The 21,501-nt window shown below is 38.9% G+C and overlaps 1 protein-coding gene across 2 annotated transcripts; it reads left to right on the top strand.

Moving 5' to 3' along the window:
* Positions 1 to 300: 300 nt before the first annotated feature.
* Positions 301 to 21,404, top strand: LOC105388193. Of its 2 annotated transcripts, none has more exons than XM_048625393.1 (15): positions 301 to 581; positions 1,195 to 1,334; positions 6,618 to 6,922; positions 7,692 to 7,825; positions 8,321 to 8,474; positions 9,100 to 10,107; positions 10,787 to 10,904; positions 11,999 to 12,298; positions 12,690 to 12,797; positions 13,259 to 13,386; positions 15,416 to 15,532; positions 16,555 to 16,617; positions 17,509 to 17,599; positions 17,996 to 18,098; positions 19,083 to 21,404. In XM_048625393.1, the coding sequence occupies exons 1-15, from the start codon at positions 490 to 492 to the stop codon at positions 19,132 to 19,134; spliced, it is 2,913 nt and encodes a 970-aa protein (XP_048481350.1). In that variant the 5' UTR covers positions 301 to 489; the 3' UTR covers positions 19,135 to 21,404. The 2 variants fall into 2 exon arrangements, with proteins under 2 accessions (XP_048481350.1, XP_048481349.1); XM_048625392.1 differs by having other exon boundaries at positions 8,321 to 8,478; positions 9,104 to 10,107.
* Positions 21,405 to 21,501: the final 97 nt, after the last annotated feature.

Raw genomic sequence — 21,501 nt, 5'->3', positions numbered from 1 at the left:
AGCGTGAAGATAAACTTAAGAAAGGATAAGAGCTTTAATCTCTCCCTTCCTCTAGCCTTTTCTCTCCAATCTACCATGTTCTACACAGCCAAAAGCACATAAAATAGGTCTTTTGTACCTAATGAATAACACTGCAGTGGTTAATAAATTTGTATTTAGTTTTCAAAGGACTATTGCTCAGAATAATAATTTCCTGGATATTGACATTGTGTTATTTTTATCACCTACCCAACAGGGTCTTTGTCTATGGAAGTGACCGTTCTTGATTTCCTTCATATTTCCTTTCATTATTTTTGGCATTTGGTGATCTGTCAAATTACAAAAACTGAAAACTCGCTCGAACATTTTCGTGTTACTCCTTTCGTATTTAATAACACTCTTTTCTTTTACATATTTATATTATTACCTTTATCAAATGTAGTTCTTGTTTAAATTTTACATGTGACTCGTGTTTATGTGCCAAATTGATGTTTCGACTTTACTGGTATTATGAATCAGATTGATCAAAATATAAACAAAGATATGATTGATTGTGAGCTGATAGACGTGGATTCTCTGGACCTCTCGGATGATCAGACGTGGTGAGTACACGTTGAACGCCTTGCACAGGATGTGTATGTCTCGTGTGAACATTTACTCAGGTGTTTTGTTAGTGGGTCAAATGTCTGTCCTATCAGACTGTTCCATTTCCTTCTCCAACTGTTGCAGTCTGGCTTGCTGCTGCATATAAATTATGATATTTCATCATAGTTGAAACCTAGATACAAAGGTCAGTTATTAAGTTACTGTGAGACAATAACAAAAAATATGTATTGTAAAGGTTAAACTTTCAAATATGTGGTTATTGTATGTATAGGTAAGTAGCTGCATATCCTGCATACAGTTGCAGACTGCAACTACAATAACATATTCCAATATCTTCAAAGAAATAAAATGTGAAAACAAGGATGCTTTATTAGTGCACAATTTTTATGTTCCATAAATTGATAAGATTATTAATGTTATCTCTGATTGTTGGCTGACGGTTTGTTATTTATACTTAACATTAAACATTCAGTGAATATGATGACAAATAAGTAAATTGTTAAACTGTCCCACTCTGTTCATGTCTATTTACAAATTAGTTACAAATTAATGAATTTACCCAGAATCATTCATAGAATGTCCTTTTAACATTATTTTTTTTTTTTTCAGGTTGTTCATAGTACCAAAAGATTCTGGGGACAAAGTCGACATTATTGATTGGAATCTGTCCTGTGACTGGCCTGTTGATGATAATGATTATTTGAAGGAAGAATCAGAACTATATTCCCTGCTTGATAATATTCTTCAAAGTAAGTACCAACCATTTTTTTTTTGTATTTTCAATGACATGGTATGGCTAAATTTATAATATAGTATTATAATTATAGTATTTTCAATTTTGTGTGCACCAAAACCAAGCATATCACATGGCTGGTAGAAAATGCTCGTAGCATTAAGCCCACTTATTGTACATGTATTTCTTGTATTTGTGCAATAAAGAATTAAATAAATAAAAAATAAGCTACAGTTGATGCCTCTGCTCAGACTGTCTCCCTTTGTTTGTTCATTGAATCATATTGCTACTGATATATCCACAAAACCAGGTTCATTATCATCATCAACTAAAATTACTCTACTGCTGGACATGGGCCACTTCCATCTAAAGCCACATCTCCTTTACCTTACTCATGAAGGCACTATCAGCTAAGTGTCTAAATCTAAAGTTGGGGTGCTTACATAGAGAATCGGGTTCCCTGTATCTACCTGTGCCAGTAACCTGATTATGCAAAAAACCATCACTCACGGAGCATTTCCCGGATTTTTTAATGTCATGAGTGCTTTCGCATAATTAGGTTACGGGTACAGGTAGATGCAGGGAACCCAATTCTTTATGTAAGCACCCTTAGTCAAGTAAGTCCAGATGACCAATGCCTGATTCAGATGTTTTTATTGAGAAATAAACATATCATTAATATGGCCACAAGTTTCTAATGTAGGTATTTAAGTTCCTAAAAAAAAAAAAAACACGCACTCACGCCTTGTACTAAAGTACTCCCTTGCAGGGTAGGCAGAGGTGCATTGCTGCACCCACTTTTCGACAGAGTGTATGTTAGTCCCAATGTAATAGGGGGCGGGCCTATTGCCATTTTACGGGCACATCCAAGACCCCGAGAACAAATATCTGTGTTTAAACAAATGTCTGCCCCAGCCGGGAATCGAACCCGGGACCATCGGCTCAGTAGTCAGGGTCACTAACCACTACGCCATTCGGTCGTCGTATTTAAGTTCCTACTACCTATTAAAATGTACACAATATATTGCATCATGCGTCAAATGGTTCTCATTTTTATGATAACACTATTGGATTAGTAACAGTTGCAGCTGCATGAATTCTTGTTATTAAATAGCACTGCACTATTTACATGCAACTTGGTTATTGAGTTACACAACTCTTGAAAGTAAGCCTAAAAGATTTCAGGATATTTTAAAGATTATATTATTCTTGGTTGGTAAATGAGATAGGCGCTAAACTGAAATTTATAACTCCACTCATTGTCCATGTGATGCGCCTAATAAGCTTTGTAGCTACTTACAAAGCTAGTATAGGTATTTGTTGCATTTTAGTATATTTATGAGAAGCTAAGTACTTAACCACGATTTTTGAAATTCTTAAAAGTACTTAATTTAGTAAGCAGGTAGGTTACCTAAAAATTTTTACTTGAAAATGGTCTTAAAAATCGGTAAAATACCTTACTCAGTCAGTTTTAAAAATATTTTCAGGCAAGAATGGCGATAACGTTTTACGCATAAATTCTCTCCTAATCGATTAATTTAAAATTGACCTTTGACCTAACGCGTCGTATTAATTTGTGAAAACGAGAATCACTGTGACCTGTCCAAACCTGTCCCGTTGTAATGTAACGGACTTTTAAATTCTGAAAGAAAGAAACCCGTTATCTCAGCAACTTTTTCGGAAGTAGGCCATTAATTAATTCAGCAAGGATTGTGATTGATATTAATCATTAATATTCGCGAAACTCTTAAATAAATAGCGGAACTGGGAACGCAATATTTCTTTGTCATCTTATCTTTAGCAAAATTATCATAATAGAAAGACAGATCACGTATCCCTAGGTATAGGCTATCCTATTAGCCTATTGCATTCTGCTACCCGCTTCTGTATTAAACGTGCCGATTACACGACAACTCTCGTTTGTTCGTTTTTCCTCAGTATATCTTGGTTTCCTGGTAAGAATCAATCCTAGGGGTAACCCCTAAATGTAAGGTAACCCCTAAGGGGTTGTCCCATTACGTTTGCCAACCCCAGAATACTAAATTAAGTATACGTTACTCTCTGCTTTGAACCACGCCGCGCCAAGCCGTGCGAAATTTATGATTAATTTTGTCTCTATGAAGTTACTCTTTATATTCCCTGAATGACCCAAATGATGCATGACATCATGACACATTTGTTTTGACCGCACCTCTTATTGTGTTAGGTGATGGACCTTCCATGTTTACGCTCCGTTACTCACCATTAAGTCGTAAGACGCTTATGTTTTGTAAACAAAAATCTTAAATGGTTTCTCTTTGTTATTTATATTTTGCGCTGGTTATACTGGATTTATTTAAATACTTAACAAACCTATAAATGACAAGGAACATCTGTATAATTTTCCACGGAGATACTTACCTAAAATACGATTTTGGTAGACACAAGTCGAATACGGGAAATATTAATAGTCGGTTCCTGTTAACTGTGCCAAAACAAACTTCATTCCTTTTGCTAATAGGTATTACCGTATAATTTATCTTATCGTAAACAGAATAAGTAAGTACAAACTTCTTTATAAAATTATATAATGACCCCTAACTGGAGCACAATTTCTTGTCACCCATGACACCCATCCCACTAACTATGCTGAACATGGACGCATTTCAATTGAATTTCCCCTGTTTTATTTGCTTTCAGTGTCTGTATATTTTTTCATCCGTCAGAAATATAATTTAACAACTTGCTATTGATTATCTTTCTTCATCTCAAGTTTTGTGATCGAGTAATATTAAGCTATCGTTATCAATCTGATCAATGAAAATAATCATTAACCAAAGTGCAGGTATTGCTCCAGTAATTTCTTCTAACTTGACAGATTATACACGCCTTCCTACACTGCACATCCATAGTTTCACTTCACTTCATACGTGGCCTTGCCTATACTAGTCGAGCATGAATGGGTGTCAGTGTCAACACTCTTTATGTACAATACTATGTACAGTTCCTGTGTAGGCATGTGTCTAGAGAAGTTGTGATAGGTATGACGATCTTTCATGGTTTGCGCTGCGCTATCTGTTTTAAAAAGCTAGATTTTATAGGCATTGTTGCTAGTTCCTACCTTACAATAAATTTGCATTTTTTTTAAGTTCTCTCTCTCTATAGAATTCTACTTCTTAGCGTGTCGGCGACATACTAACGATTGCTAAATAAATGCAAACATGGCAATAACGTCAATATGATACCCAGAGGAGTACAAAAATGTTTCTATAAAATTCACTCCCATTCTTTCAGTCCCAAATAATTGTAATCATTCTAGCCATAGTGGATTAGATATTTGTAGCGACAGTCTATATTTACCTGTGATGCGGCCCGGCACTGAATGCAATGATGTAATGCATGTCTAATTATATCTGTAAACGCCTTCTAGTTCACTATCTTATTCAATATCTTTATCGACTATCACTTTGAACGGAATGACGAATCGCTTTAGTTTTATGTAATGTCTAATTAAGATTATTAACTACGTTAGGTACCTACTTATATTTTTAAAAGGATTAGATTGAGCCGTGAGTCGTGAGCACAGATTAAACATTACTTTCCGTCAGGCCCGTAGGTCCCACTCTAAATGCAATTGTTTTAAACAGTTCATCCATTGGCTCATTACAAATTAGTCATCACATCACTCCTCAGTTTTAAAGGAGTCTGATCCATGTTAACCAATACCATATGAGGACTTTCTGCAGCAGCCATCTTTAATTAGGTCTCATCAGCCAATTTGCATATCCCTTTCACTTACCCACCCTCCGTTGATGCCAATTCTAAGAATTCCTACTCATATAAACCTAGTATGTAAGACCTACTTACTTACCAGTGTATCTTTATGTCTCTGCCCATATACATATTCAATATTGCATCGCGAAAGGTACACCTACAGTTCCATTAGCATACAAACCGACGTTCCTTTTCCAATAAAACAGCTGATGCTAACATGTGCGTGCTAATTTGCACTGTAACTAATTTATATTAAGGCAGTGTTTTCATTGGAAGGTCTGCTGTATGCTGGTGTAGCTAAGAGGTGGTATAGCAAAACTGTCTTTGTTTCCTATTACTTTTGAATTTAGGAGAGAAATTTGATGCGTATTTTTGCTTCCGCGCTGAGTTTAGTTGTAGATATGGAAGGAACTCCTTTCTCTTTGAAATAGTTTTCTAACTGATTGGCTTTTATTAGATTTGTGGTTTTGTTATCTTACAATAGATTAATACATTTGTTCTTTTTCGGTGACGGGTTAGGTATATTATGTCGAGAGAAAGTGATTTCGCCTGATACATGATACATCTGAATCTAAACTGGGTCGCTTTGTTTGTACAAAGGTACAATGGTGAAATGTCGACATGTCTCTCCCAATATGGCCAAGTATTTTAAACTATACGAACGTGCTTATACGACCGCCATAGGTATCTTGTTACGAAATTGTAAACCAATTTCTTCATGAATTTAAGTCTAACGAATTGCCGGTAAATTGATTTCTTTATAAATCACTCACAACCACTGAACCAAGTGGTACGAAAGTGAGTCTTATGTTTTGTTGCGAAGGTCGCTTTTATAACGTTTGTTAATGGTCATATTGCCTGATGGGTTTGTTGACCTTGCGGTTGTTAGATATTTAGGTATTTATTGTTGACCTCAAGTCTAGATTCGTCGCTAATCTATGTTTTCATTCTAAAAAATATGTAAATAGCTCCAAAAGTGTTTTTTCTGTAGGTAATGCCTTCACCAGTCCATGTATTTAATATGTTAAGGTAAGGAGCACCATAATATCATCCCCAAATGTAGTAGTTAGACCAAATTGTCTTGGCTCAGTATAGTAAATGATTTATTCTTCAATTACCGTACTACTGGTATATTAGTTATCTGTTTACTGAAGTGGTCGACGTCCGTCCTTCATTCTGAGTTCCGGACATGCAACATTAACATTTTAGTATGCTTTACTAACTTTACTTGGAAATTACTGGTATCGCCATTAATTAATAACAGCCTAGGAGTAATTCACAGATAGAATAGGCTTGTTGTTATTTAGTTACACATTATTTTTTGGTGTGAGGTGTGAGTAGGTATACAATATTTAAACGAAATACTGTGTGACGTCAGATCTCGTTACAGAATCTTGCGAGTTGTGATTGTGACATCCCCTAACTTCCCACCACAAAGATTCCTTGCAATTTTTGTAAGGAAACTGCATAGCACTACATAGGCCCTTAGATGCCTCAAAAACCCAAGTCCATCTACAATCATAACTCCAAACCTCCTCACTTCCAGATGACGTCGCCGCGCCAGACAAACAAAAGTTCGACTCCAGAACCTTCGTCCGACCGAAGAAGCGATTCACACGACCGAGCCTCCACACCATGGTGGACAACCTACACAGCACAAAACTCGCTTCCATACCACAGAATGAATCCGTCAATACGAATAGCAATAAGTACTTGACGTATAATAAGTATAACTCGCCTAGTCCCATGCTCAGGTTGAAGACGTTCAATGTAGATGTGAATACGGATAATAGCGCGGGGGTCAAGGATTTGCTGAAGAGGAGGAGCTTGGTTCAGGAGGATGAGCGGCAGGTATGGGTTAAATTCATAATTATAGTAGTTTTAATACATACTCACGGCTTGGACTACTGACCCACCTTAATTTATTTCATGCTAATTAAAAATTTTAGAACCAACCTCAATACCTAGAATTAATTATTTTCTTTGGTTTGAACCCTTATCTACTCCGAGATAATCAAGTTATAATACAAAATATACTGGAAACATTTCCACACTAAAAATAAAAACAACCTACAGACCAAAGTTAATTAATGGTTTCAACAACTAAGTTTACACGCTAATCTTGATCTAAGATAACGCTGCGGTTAAGTTAGTTTTACATTTTATGGTACAGTGTTAGCTCTCAAGAAGGTCGAACAAACGCCAATGCAAATTATGTTGTAACTTCATCATAATAGAGTGGTTTTGTAATGTTAAATGCACATGTCTTATTGCGAATTTGCTGCGTTATTCACGCCTGGTAACGGGCGAACCGGCAGGGCTACACGGGTCCGTTATCGACGTCGATAAACTCGTTTAATGCGCGTTCCACCAATCACAGCGCCGTATTTATGTTGAATCGCGATATAGTGACGTTTATCTGCGTCGATAACGAACCCGTGTAGCGGCAACAAACAGTTTGCCTAATGGGAACACAGGCTTATGGCTAGTTTCATCATAGTCTATACGTCATCTCCATATAAAATTTACATGTGTCAAAAGTCACCAACGAATGTTGTGATATGATATGGTGAAACTGGGCATCAATCTCCATCTTCACCCAAAACTCCTTCTCTTGCAGCTAGAAGACGAGGACGTGACACTAGTCTCAGACACCTCGTCCACGGGGCGGCTCTCCGGAGAGCACTCGCTGTCGCGGCCCATCGACATCGACCTGTCGCAGCCCGCGCACAACCTGCACAATACCTTTAACAAGTAAGCGTAGAGAGAAAGAGAGAGAGAAGGCAGAAGGTCAGAAGGTGCAAATAGACGTGACATGTTGTCCTCTACCAATTTGGACCGTAAAGTTCACAGCACATAATTATACTTTAACATTACGTAAACGGATCGCCTTTTTTTATTCTGTCGCGAGCTCGCTAACGCCTTAACGAAATTAAACTCGAGTGACCGCAAATGCTATTTTTACTATCTTATAATAATTAATCGTCATCATAATCACGACCCACCACGTTCCCACTGCTGGGGCACGGGTTTCCTTCCAATGAAGGAAACTAAACTGTTTAATTATCAAATAGATACCTACCTACTAATAGATACAAGTTGTCAATTTTTTATAAATTATAACGCAGAATGAAGGTGCTGCGCGCAATCCTGCGAGGATTATTGTAGTATCTTCAAGCTTGTTTTTTATGTATTAATTCATACATATAATTCAATAAAAAAAATAACAAACCATTCACCTCCTTCCAGGGGCCTCCACCCGACCCTCACGTCCCTAGGCAGCAGTGGCATGTACTGCAGCGGGGAGAGCCTCCTCCGGATGTCTCCGCCGAGCCTCGTGTCGTCGCTGCAGATGGACACGGCGGAGCTAGGCGGCAGGGAGCGGCCGGCCAATGGGAGACCAGCTGGTAAGTCAGAGTGAAATGCTTTTATTGAAAGCTTTGTCAATCAGGACTACTATGGTACGCTAGCGCTGGCGCTCTGTTTGACGGTATTCTACCATACTAGTACAACACCTCCCCCTATCACATTGGGACTAACATAACACTCTGGCGAAAAGTGGGTGCAGCAATGCACCTCTGCCTTGACTACCCCGCAAGGGAGTACATTAGTAAAAGGCGTGAGTGCGTGTTTTTGTTTGTTTTTTTTTTAGTACAACATATCTTAGCGTCATAGCACGACGTCAAGTTATCGCTCCGCCACTAGCGCGCGTCCTGTTTGACAAAGTTAAATATTAAATTTTCTAATGTGATGGTTATTTATTTACTAACTTGTCTTTGTATTTAGAGAGGAATGGAGGTAAGAAACTCCTGGTATGTAGTCTGTTGCCGCTGCACTAGGCCGTTATGGACGTGATTGGGGACAGAACCTTAGGTCAATCACAAGTGGAATCTACTTGCTTCACTTCTCCGATAAATATATGAATAGTTTATAGATAACCCATATTATGTCGCTCGCGCTGTTCCGAATTTCGAATCTTCTCTGTAGTTAAAGTCATAACGAAATAATAATAAATATGTCTTTCTTTCCCAGCTCAACCTTCATCAGGGCGAGAAAGTCTAGACCACAACATGATGACGAGCATGACGCTCAGCATTCTAGACGAGAAGGACATGAGCACTAGTTTCCTATCACAGACCACCTACCCAGATAATGATAGTCTAATGGACTCCCTCCCGCCCAGTCTAGTTAGCTCCGTCAACTCTTCCTACATAGTACCAAACGCGAAGTTAAGAACCGATAGCCAAATGGAAACCAATATATTCAGCTCCGCAACTTTTACCCACTTGGAACAGTCAGAGAAATTATTGTCAGCGAGGCCTAGATGTCAAATGTTTAATAGCTTGAAACGAGATTCGAATGTACGCAACTCTGAAAGTTACACGAAAAGTCGGGAGGAAGCGTGTCAAATAGATATACTCGGCAAAGACAAAGATAATAAGAAAGCCGAACAGGAAATGGCCGAAACTATAACCTTACACTATAATAATAAGTATGATAACGGCAAAGAGGCTGAAAAAGAGAATTTGAACTCTACGTTCGAGAAAGACGATGCGTTTTACCGAGACATGGGCATGCAAAAGACTGTGGAACTCGGAAAGGGAAGTCTTAACGTCACTCTAAACAAACAGGAGCTGAATGAAATTATTCAGGCGCGACAAAAGTTATCTTTAGCTAGAAAAGCGCTGCCTACAGATGAAAAACCGTTGCCCAACCAAGTCGATACGTCGCCTACTAAAGTAATTCAACTACCGAATCAAACTATAACAGTCCCGCGGCATAGCATAGAGAACGCTTCCGAATTACTTTCTAGGAGAAGAGCTTTGAATTCCAACGGTTTTGACAAACAGGAGGACGTTGCTCCAACGGTGCAAAGAGAAACGCCTAAAAGAACAGCAACGTTTAAGAAAGTGTCACCTAAAGCCATCAGCATGGATACTACGATGGTGTTTACGAAGCCTGAAGAGAATCAGATCATAGATATCAACTCGGCGACCCTCAATTTGATCGATTGCGAGAGGACGCTGCAACAAGAGGTTCGTTGCAATTTTTTATTTATATATTTAATTTACTATTACTCTCTGTAACTCCGGATGTTGTTTAGCAAGAGGTACCTCCCGAAGTAATATTTTAATAGTGTTTATCAACGATAAAATAAGCCGAAAAGAAGTGACTCAAAAAGTCATTCTAAACAAAAGTAGTTCTAAACAACTTTTAAAACTTTTAACTATGGAGAGTACTTTTTTTTTCAAATACGTAGAACAAAAGTCAGAACAGAATAGCGATTGTCGGCATCCCATACCACTTCTATCATTATCAGGTCTTGGGATCCCTAATCAGGGACATAGGGCTTGAAGTATAGATTTCCACTCTGTCATATACTATTGTACCTACATATAAGTATACATATAATAATTATACCGACCGTCGACCGAATGGCGTAGTGGTTAGTGACCCTGACTACTGAACCGATGGTCCCGGGTTCGATTCCCGGCTGGGGCAGATATTTGTTTAAACACAGATATTTGTTCTCGGGTCTTGGATGTGCCCGTAAAAGGGCAATAGGCCCGTTCCCTATTACATTGGGACTAACATAACACTCTGGCGAAAAGTGGGTGCAGCAATGCACCTCTGCCTACCCCGCAAGGGAGTACATTAGTACAAGGCGTGAGTGCCTGTGTGTGTGTATAATAATTATACCAATCTGTTCCCCAGGAGTGGAACGCCCAAGAGCGCGCCATGGTGGGGTCCAACGAGAGCACGGACACGGGCACCTTCAGCTCGAGCAGCCCGCCGGAGCGGGTCACTGACCCCTCCTCTGTTGTCAGTGCGCGTGAGTCTCACATCATTATACTGGGTGTTAAGATGAATGCGTTTGAGCGTGAAATGGGGATTAGTACTACTCTAGTCTAGCTTTAAGTTTCACACTGAAAAATGTTGAAAGCCAGGAAAGATCACTATCATCATCAGCCAATAATCATCCACTGCTGGACATAGGCCTCTCCCAAGGAGCACCACAACACTCGGTCCTCGGCCGTCCTCATCCAGCCACTACCGGCTAGGTACCTAACATATTCAGCTCCAACAGCCGCCCGGAGCGGGTCACTGACTCCTCCGCCGCCGAGTTTTAGACACGGATTTACTTCTTTGGAAATAGCATAAGATATAGCTTGCTACTGTAATAGCATCTAACCCTATTAGTGGTAAGCTTAGACGATAGGCCAAATTCACTGACCATAATTTGAAATACGGACCAATATAAAAGGGTTTATAATATTGGTTGAAATCATACAAAAATGAAAAGGACAAACTGAGCCTTTGTCTAATCTTATTACCAGGTTAGTACAGTTATTCAGGTATTAGATTAGATGTCTATTCAGTAAATTGGTATGAGCCAATCTTTAAATTATATTTAGTTTACCCCCTCATTTCCGATATTCATATTTTACAATCCGTCCTTATCATATCCCTTATCTATTTATACTTTCCTTTTTCATAGTTCCGCTATCGCCACTAGAAAACCCTTTCAATTATTTCCTTGTCCCTGTTCTAAATAACTTGAAGAAGACTGTGAGCAATATTTTTGGTAAGTTTTGTAAATATTACAATTATATTCAACTGTATGTAGCATTAGATAGTAGAGTTTATTCTATCGAAATCGAAATTATATCGTCACATCGTCGTATAATAGGTATAAAAAAAAACAAGAATACCATATTACAACACAAGTAAATACATTACTGATTTCATTCAAATCTGTATAAAATATGCGCCCTATCTATCAGCGCCCCTAGCGGTATCTCGGCTGAACTAAAATTGAACCAATCGCTACTGACATACTACAAACTAACAAGTAGTCACTAACGCACAATTAGAACTTAAATATATTCACGTTTATTGTACTCAACAAAACATTTAAACCAACAGGCACCCAACAAATAGCATCAACACCACTAACCGCCATTAGAAAAGGCTCAAAGAACCCAAGAGAAGACTTACTCAACCTACAAAACACGATATCACCAATATACGACTTCCTAGAAGACAAAACTGCGAAGCAGAGCGACTTTGAACCCAACGCCACTATAAATAGTGCCACTATGGTGAAGAAGAGTTCTGCTAAAAGGGATATTTTGGCTGGAAAGGCGAGTCCAGAGAAGAAAATGGTGCAGCCTAATGTTTATGGGAATGCTAACACTGGGATGAGAACGATTCCTGGTGTTTCTGGTAAGTAGTCACATATTTTTTCTTTATTTAAACAACCATCTATCTATGCGATATATGTAGTATAGGTGCATGAATAAGGCTATAGGTAGTTTTGTACCATTACTTAAAAATAAGCAATTGAAAGTTAATTTCGTATTCTTATATCTGTTAACAACTGAACACGCTTTATGTAACTGTCTGTCAACACAACACCCTTCCTACTCCTACTTATGTAACTGCTGCCATTTTCATATTGTTCTTTATTTGCATGTGTTATAATAATATTACTCAATACTTACCAGGATAATTTTATCATACTTTGAATCCAATAACTTATGAGAATCCCCCGCTAACCCCAATCAATATTATCTATTGTCTTATTAAAATAATAATGAAATATGATTACCTCCAGGCTCCTGCGGCTCCATGGCGCCCCCTACCGCGATGCCGCGCAAGACGGGCCTGCCCACGTCCAAGCTGCGGCAGTACAGCTCGCACCGGGAACTCAATAGGATACCTGGTACGTAATGAAGTTTTAAATAAGAATATTCATCGGTGTACGTTACGCTGAATGAAATAGGTAAAATAGTTTTGTATCTCTTCCTTCCTTGTGTAGAGAAACATCACTATATCGTGATTTGCCATAAATACGGTGCTTGGATTCATGAAACGAATGCACGACGATCGCATGATGCGAATTAAACGAGTTTATCAACGTCGATAACTAACCCGTGTAGCGGCCGCAGTAATGTTTTTTGATCGGTTATTCCGCTAGCCATTTTCATTGTAATCCATCTGATTGCCAAGATTACCTTTTTATTCATTTATATAAAAAAAAAAAACTAAAAAGGAGTGCTATCACCCAACACACACAAAAACCCTCTTAGACGTAGTGATCTCCCCTACGTCTAAGAGGGTTCTTTTTTGGTCGATGATATAGTAAGTATTACTAATTCACTAATTCTAAACCAATCATTACAGCGGCATCCGCCATTCCCCCGCGCATTTCCGGCGGCGCTAAGGGCGGCATGGCGCGGCGCGCCGTCTACTCCTCCAACCCGGCACTGTCCCCGCCGCCCGGCGGCAGCGACTCTTACATTGTGCACCAGGTAACTAGTCATGTGGACGCTAGATAACATTAGAACGGCCTAAGCTGAGTCTGAAACGATCGATTGACCAACGAAACGTTTCCCGCTCAAAAATCCACAAATAACGTGCAAATTAGCTAGTGAAATGTTGGCATGAGTGGCAGTAGCGACCCTTACATTGTGCACCAGGTAACTAGTCACGTGTTAAGTTCAATACATTTTAGTGGCCTTGTCCGAGTCTGAAACGGTTCATCCACAGTCGATTCACCAATGAAACGTTTTCCGCACAGAATTTTTCGCCCAAAGTTTATTAATTTCATCCATAAACTACGTGCAAATTAGCTAGTGAAATGTTACTCCTCCAACCCGGCCCTGTCCCCGCCGCCCGGCGGCAGCGACTCTTATATTGTGCACCAGGTAACTAGTAAATAAATATTTGGGGACATCTCACACACGGCCATCCGACCCCAAGCTAGGCAGAGCCTGTGTTATGGGTGTCGGACAGATGATATATCTACACAAATACATAATTCAATATATAAACGACAACCAGACACAAGGCAAACACAAACGCTCATCACACAAATGTTGGCCCTGGGCGGGATTCGAACCCGCGGCCCCCAGCATCGGAAGCAGCTTCACTTGTTATGGGTCTAGAGTGTGCTAGATGACATTGCAGAATTTCTGCAGTAGCGACTCTTACATTGTGCATCAGGTAACTAGTCACGTGGACGCTAGATAACAACATTAGAGCGGCCTTGGCTGAGTCTGAAACGGTCGATTGACCAACGAGACGTTTCCCGCACAGAATATTTCATCCACAAACTACGTGCAAATTAGCTAGTGAAATGTTGGCATGAGTGGCAGTAGCGACTCTTACATTGTGCACCAGATAACTAGTCACTTGTTAGTGTGTCTAGAGTGGGCGCTAGATGACGTTGCAGACAGAGCATCCGGTTGAATTCCTATTATGGTAAACCTTTTGACAATATTGAACAGCTTTCCTGGTCGCTAGAGTCGCCACCCTTCATTTAATATGATATATTTACTTTCATTCGCAAGGTTTTAATGCTAAAATCCTTTTTACCCGACTGTCGAAGGAGGAGGTTAATGTTTTGTCGATTGTATGTTTGTATGTATGTTTGGCTGTTTCTTTGTTCCCTCCTGTAGCCTAAATGGCTTGATAGATTTTGATGTATGAGGAATCGTTAGAATCGTGCTAGATGACATTGCAGTAGCGTCCGCCATCCCCCCGCGCATGTCCGGCGGCGCTAAGAGCGCCGTCTACTCCTCCAACCCGGCCCTGTCCCCGCCGCCCGGCGGCAGCGACTCTTACATTGTGCACCAGGTAACTAGTAAATAAATAAATAAATATTTGGGGATGTCTCACACACGGCCATCCGACCCCAAGCTAGGCAGACCTCCAGAACCTGTGTTATGGGTGTTGGACAGCTGATATATCTACACAAATACATAGAAAGATACATAATTGAATATATAAACGACAACCAGACACAAGACAAACACAAATGCTCATCACAAAAATGTTTGCCCTGTGCGGGATTCGAACCCGCGGCCCCCAGCTTCGGAAGCAGCATCACTACCGCCCTAGCTACGGTGCCGTCACTTGTTAGGGTGTCTAGAGTGTGCTAGATGACTTTGCAGCATTCCCCCGCGCATGTCCGGGGGCGCTAAGAGCGGCATGTCCGGCGGCGCTAAGGGCGGCATGTCCGGGGGCGCTAAGAGCGGCATGGCGCGGCGCGGCGTCTACTCCTCCAACCCGGCGCTGTCCCCGCCGCCCGGCGGCAGCGACTATTTCATCCACAAACTACGTGCAAATTAGCTAGCGAAACGTTTGTTGGATAATCCGTGGGTGAAACGTTCTAAAAGACCCCTAAAAGCGAAAAGATTTTTAGCGGACTTTTAAGCTAAAAAGCTAAAAGATTTTTCAGGGTTACCGATTTATAACTTGTGACGATTGGTTCGCGGCTCATATAAAACATAACATTAAAAACAAAGTGCGCATCTAATACAGCTCCAAACCCCCTAGATCCAGGACAAAGCGGAACAGGCCAACCCCGCGCCCGCGCCGCCGCCCGCGCTCGTGAGACAGGGCACGGAGACCCTGCGCCCCCGCCCGCAGAGCCAGCTCGTCGCGCCAAAAGATGTAAGTAGTATTATAGCATTGTTATTGTTACATGTTAAAGGAAGGATAGGAAGATAGCGATGTCGATTCTGAAGGCAGAAATACTAATTTTAGAGCTGTCAAAAATTTAATTTCTGTAATTATAATTCGACTCTATAAGTGTTCCCGTAAATGACATTTTTAGGTATGAAAATCTATAGTTTGACAGCGCTAAAATTAGATTTTCTGTCTTCAGAATACCTACCTACCAGTGCTAGTAAGCTAGCAAACTATGGTAATTGTGGCTTTGAGAAATGTATTTAGATAGAACACAAAGCCGGAACTGTCAGCATTATTATGGCAGTTTTCGGTAGAGGCGCCAATCTATAGCCATACATTCCCTATTTGGCCTTTTTGTAGAATAATTACATGTTTTTCTTGTGTGTGTTTGTGTGATTGTGTTGTTTTAATATTGATGTTTTTTGTGTTACCTAATCCAATTTATAATACTTACCTTGTTCATTGCATCATGAATTTCTTATCTCACCCAGTGGATTTGTAAAAGTTTATTGATTAATTAGCCAGTTAAATACCAAAGGTTGTTTGTGTTTTGTTTTTTATGTTGTGTTATGCTTTGTGCATGTATTTTTATGTTCATGAATAATACAGCATTTTGTTTTGTTTGTCCTGAAATCTCTTTCAATTATGTAGATTATTTAATTTACATATTTTTGAAGATTACCGGTCAAACATAGATGTATACATACTTGCTTCAATCTCCCTTCATGCTACTTTAAACTTAATTATTTTATCATTAAAAATACATAATGAATAAATAAATAATAAAAAAATGAACCTTATGGCGTGTGATGCTACGCTTAAAATAGTTAATATTGTACGTTAACTGTTTTTTATTTTGTCCAGCTGTATGCAATCCCAGGCTGATAATGATTATATAATGAAATAGTTGTACAAAAATAAGCAAATAAGTCAATCCAAACGTCATAAGGTTCATCTACCATCCAGTAACTGTGCTAACCCGTCCCCACATTAACTCCAACTAGCATCGCGCGCCGCCGTCGCCCGCGCATCACGCAATTCCCACTCGAAGTCATAACTATTTGCCGGTAAGTGTGTTTGTTTATTGCCGAGATGCAAGAAGGAACTTTAAGGTAATGGTGGAATTAAATCTACGTCTGTTTCATTCTGTCCGTACCGTATGATATGCTTTCAAAGTAAGGCAGCAATAAATTTAAGGTCGGCCTTAGTTAAAAGTTCTTTCGTGCATCATAGCGAATGTGTTTGTATGCGTATGTGGTTATGGGTCATGTGAGATTTGGTGATGGGGTTATGGGCTATAAGTATACGATTTTACGGTACTATCTATTCTATTGGCTACACCGACGGCCTAGTGAGTGCTTTTAAATTGGCATCGTTAGATACATGAAAACGAAATGCGATTTTGTATGACGCGGAAGAGTCGCCACCTGGCTGTAAACAAAGTACACAGCCGCAACGCTTTGTTTCTTTATTGTCACGCGTTTCATTTATACATATTGATTACGGATACGTATTATAAATGTTGAGCTAATTAGACAATGCACAGTACACAGTAGTTTTTAATTAAAAGCACGTTAGTTGTACTTGCCTTAAATTATATCACTGCACTTCGGCTTGCAGATTGAGCTATATCGGGTTACTTTACTGATCTTTCAGAGTAACCCCGCTAACATAAATAAGCATAGCTCTTTCAATGTCCCACTGAGTGACATTAAATCATTGTGTCATTTCAACCGTTAAGCCGAACGTCCACTGCCGGCTAAACTAAGTTAGCTCGCATAGTTGAGCCAGTTTTTCATACATACTGCATAGTTTGCGGTGCAAAACGCACCTGTATGAAAAAATGGCTCAACTATGCGAACTAACTTAGTTAGCCGGCAGTGGACGTTTTTTAGCTTTAGTGTCCACATTATACGTTACCGAATATTAATACAAATACAAATATATTTTTTTGTCAGGTGCCGACCGCTCGTCCTTACTCTATATCGGGCGCCTCTCAGCTGAAAGTGTCAAGACCTTCCACCGTGCCAACCATACAGAGGCCTACAGGTAAATACTTATTGCATTTCCCTCCTACATAGCTCGTTAATTATATCACGAAAGAACCCTGTTGTAGTCAATAATATAGAACGCTACGGATGTGCCGGGTATCAGAAGTGAACCTATTCATTCAAAATAAATCATGCTTGTGAAAGAATCATCATCAGCCAGTAATTGTCTACTCCTACACAACAGGCCTCAATAGACCTTCACCGCTTTCCCGAACTAACTACAATCCAAGTACCTAGCTATAAGAAAATTCAATGATTCAAATAGTAGATTTTTTAATACCATCGGCACAAGATCTACGTGTCATAGACAGACTGAATCCTCGAAGTTTAAAGTAGCTTAGAAAAAGCAATCCAACTACAATAAATCCAACAACAACAACAATGTTTGTTACAGTAACACAACCAGCGGCGGAGTGTCGGCCATCGTCGGCGTCAGAGGGCCGCGGGTCCGCCCTGCCGCGCCCCACCCGCCTGCCCGCGCCCAGACGCGCCCTCAGGTATACATTACTAACATCAAAGTAGAAAAAAAGGCGGAAGGAAGCTCACTAACTAAAAACTGAGGCACCCTAAGTAAGTTAAAATTTCATGTTACGACGAGCCGACAGACACTTTTACACTCAAAGTAAGTCAGTCCGTCGCCGCGCGCCAATTACATAGCAAATAATGCCCCACACATTCTCATGTCACCGCCATTGCTGTGCCTGAGTTTTAAATGTACGCGGGCTTGCTTAAGCTTTTTTTTCTTATTTTGTTATGCATTTTTTTTTGTTATGCAATAAAGAATTTAATAATAAGCGGTGGTAGCTCAGTCGGGTAAGCGCCCGCCAGAGATGTGGGTTCGAATCCCGACGCTGACATGTACCAATTAGTTCTTTGGATTTAAGTGCAATGTATACCATCGCTCTTACGGTGAAGGAAAACGTCGTGAGGAAACCTGCACATCTAGATTCTAGATGGTCACCTCTGACTACCCCTTAGGGGATTACAGTCGTGAGCATAATCCTAACTTCCTAACTAATATTATAAATGCGAAAGTAACTGTGTCTGTCTGTCTGTCTGTCTGTCTGTCTGTCTGTCTGTCTGTCTGTCTGTTACTCTTTCACGCCAAAACTACTGAACGGATTTGAATGAAATTTGGTATATATACGGTCTAGACCCTGGGATAGAACATAGGCTACTTTTTATCCCGGAATTCCCGCGGGAAAACTTTTTAAGGCGAAGCGAAGCGCGCGGGAACAGCTAGTTATGAATGTAATTGTGAACTACAACTATACCTACTATGTATAATCTACCTGGCGAGATTGGAAACCGGGAATATAAAAATAAATTGGGCATCCTCATGGAAGAACGACAGCTCGTTTCGAGGATAGACAGACCATATTTTATGTCAGTCATTCTCTGGACTAACCAATTATTTAGGCTTACAACTGATACAACATCATCGAAAATCGTTTGCTATAATTTTGTGCTGTTTGTTCCAGACCACCGTCAGTATACTCAGTGGCGCCATCTGGCGAATACGACCATTACTAACAAGCATCGATCCCTGCGCCCGCGCACAATAGGATACGTATCAAACTAATCTAGTAATAACATTATCCTAATTAATAAATTAATAATATGACTGATATAAAGAAACTCAGGTGTCTTTCTGAATTTTTGTACTGAACTGAAAAAAAGGCGGAGTATGTATTTTTTCATGTGATTTGTAAAAGGACAATAAGGCGACTCATTTACTATTGGCAATTTTATTAATATGTACCCACGTTTAATATTACCTATTAACTAAATACATCGTTTCTGAGTAAATTTTTCAATACTTATCTGTTTTAACATATTTCAATTTTTATATTGGTGTTGACATTAGAAAATTTCTTACGACGAAATTTTTATTCAATGTCTTATTTTACTAAGGGGTGGCTCATACTTTTCTTCTGTGACGAAAAGTTGAGAATGTCTAACCTCTCTATACATATAACATTATTATTTTTTATTTACTTACAGTGTGATAAATCTAAGAAGGTTTTTAGCAGCTTTACGTTTGTCATGAGTTTTATTATTTACATGATAAATTTAAAACAAAAACCTATCTCTTAGATTATTGCACAGTAAATTCATCGAGTCTCCTTAGTCCTAAGTTATTTAAATGCTCTCTTGATGAATGAAACGTTTCGAAAGTTTAATACTGAGATTAAGTTTTTATATACAATTCCTGTGGAAAAGAGATTATTCTAGAATAATAATAATTGGGTAAACTTATTTGGAATATTATCGAGCAGTGGAGACAAAACAATGTACATTTTTTTATAGTGAATCCGGAAAGTGTATAAAAGCTTAAGCTCCAACCAAAATTTGTATTAAAACAATGTATTTATCCACAATTTGGTACAAATACGATTTAAGATATTTACTATGTATACATGTTATTGAAATTAGGTGTGTAAAACGAGACGAAAATCTTTTTAGTAATTTATTTCCATGTAAGACATTTTTGCATTTTGTTTTTATAGATTGTACCTATTAGTTATGACTTATTATACTGTACGATTTATACATACCTATTTATATCACAACTAACTACTGTATTTTATGTATTATATAAGTAAATTGCAGAACTCAAATAAATAGCACATGTCAACTTTATGAATAAATGCTTGCATAAAAACATGGCAAAATTAACGAAAACTCACACAAACTCGTAAATATAGCACAATCTTGTAAATTTGTGTAGATTCGCACTAATTTATTTATTTTTGTAACATATCAAACCTGCGTAACATGAACATATCCGACCGAAGCCAATAAAATTTGGGTCAAAGAAATCGTAGCAGTCACCTGATTGGCCGACTGAAACACAGCATCATTCCCATTGGATACTGCGGCTAACCTCAGAAATTTACTCAATTTAAATGGTAGGTATTTTTTTACGCCATTTATACACTTTTACCTAGTTCAAAAGAATGCTTGCAACATGGTGCTTTCAAACAAACAGTAGTCCCCAAAAATTATGTTTTTAAAATTTCACTTGTACAGTCTGATCATTGGTATTTAAATATTTTTAAATAAATAAATAAGAGTATTTTTTGTTGCTTATAATATATAATATTGTGAACCAGTTTCCGAATGCCTTGGCGTGATTTGTTTCGGAAAAAACATTGTTAAATAGTTTTGGTGCTTTTTAAATGAAAAGTCTAGAAATATACATTACGTCTTATCAGTTCTCGTTTCTACCAGCACAGAGTAGGTATTCTATCCACTATCGTTCAACTACGTTCAACAGATACCTACAACTACGAATCATAAAGTATTCGCGTTAAGCTGCGTACAGACCGGCCCAACGAACGAATTTCGTTGACCTTCGTTGCTGCAATCTGCCCTGTATTATGTATGATAAATATCCATCGTTGGGATAACCGTTGGAGTTCGTTGGCCCGGTCTGTACGCAGCTTTATGGTTCATGCAACTCATTTGCTCAAATGAAATAGTATTGTACCCATACAAAAATAATTACCTACTTGCTATGATAAACATGCAATATTTAAAAAAATAATGTTACTTATATTAAACGTTTTAACAACTGGATAAAAATTAAATTATTACTACTATACTGTACTCCCATGTTAACTTATGTATAAACTGTATTAAAATGTTCATAATACCTATATTTTGTATTGTATCTTTTTTGCCGCTTTTTCGTCTACATATCCGTCGAGCCGTGGTGTTCGGGTGAACGCATTGTGCCTTATGTAGGTAGGGTAAGGAGTTTGTTTTCATTTTCTAATAAAGCAATTATGTATTTACAATTTCTTTGTTTCATTTTTAATCACTTCTATAGCCTGGGAGAACGGTGGTAGCTCAGTCTCCCGCATCTCTTTTGCGTGAGAAGCGACTTCTCACGCA

This window comes from Plutella xylostella, chromosome 14 (assembly GCF_932276165.1).
Source record: "Plutella xylostella chromosome 14, ilPluXylo3.1, whole genome shotgun sequence".
In the NCBI taxonomy this organism is placed as follows: Eukaryota; Metazoa; Arthropoda; class Insecta; order Lepidoptera; family Plutellidae; genus Plutella; species Plutella xylostella.
Note: the sequence above shows the minus strand (reverse complement) of the source record. Positions and strands in the feature narration are given on the sequence as shown.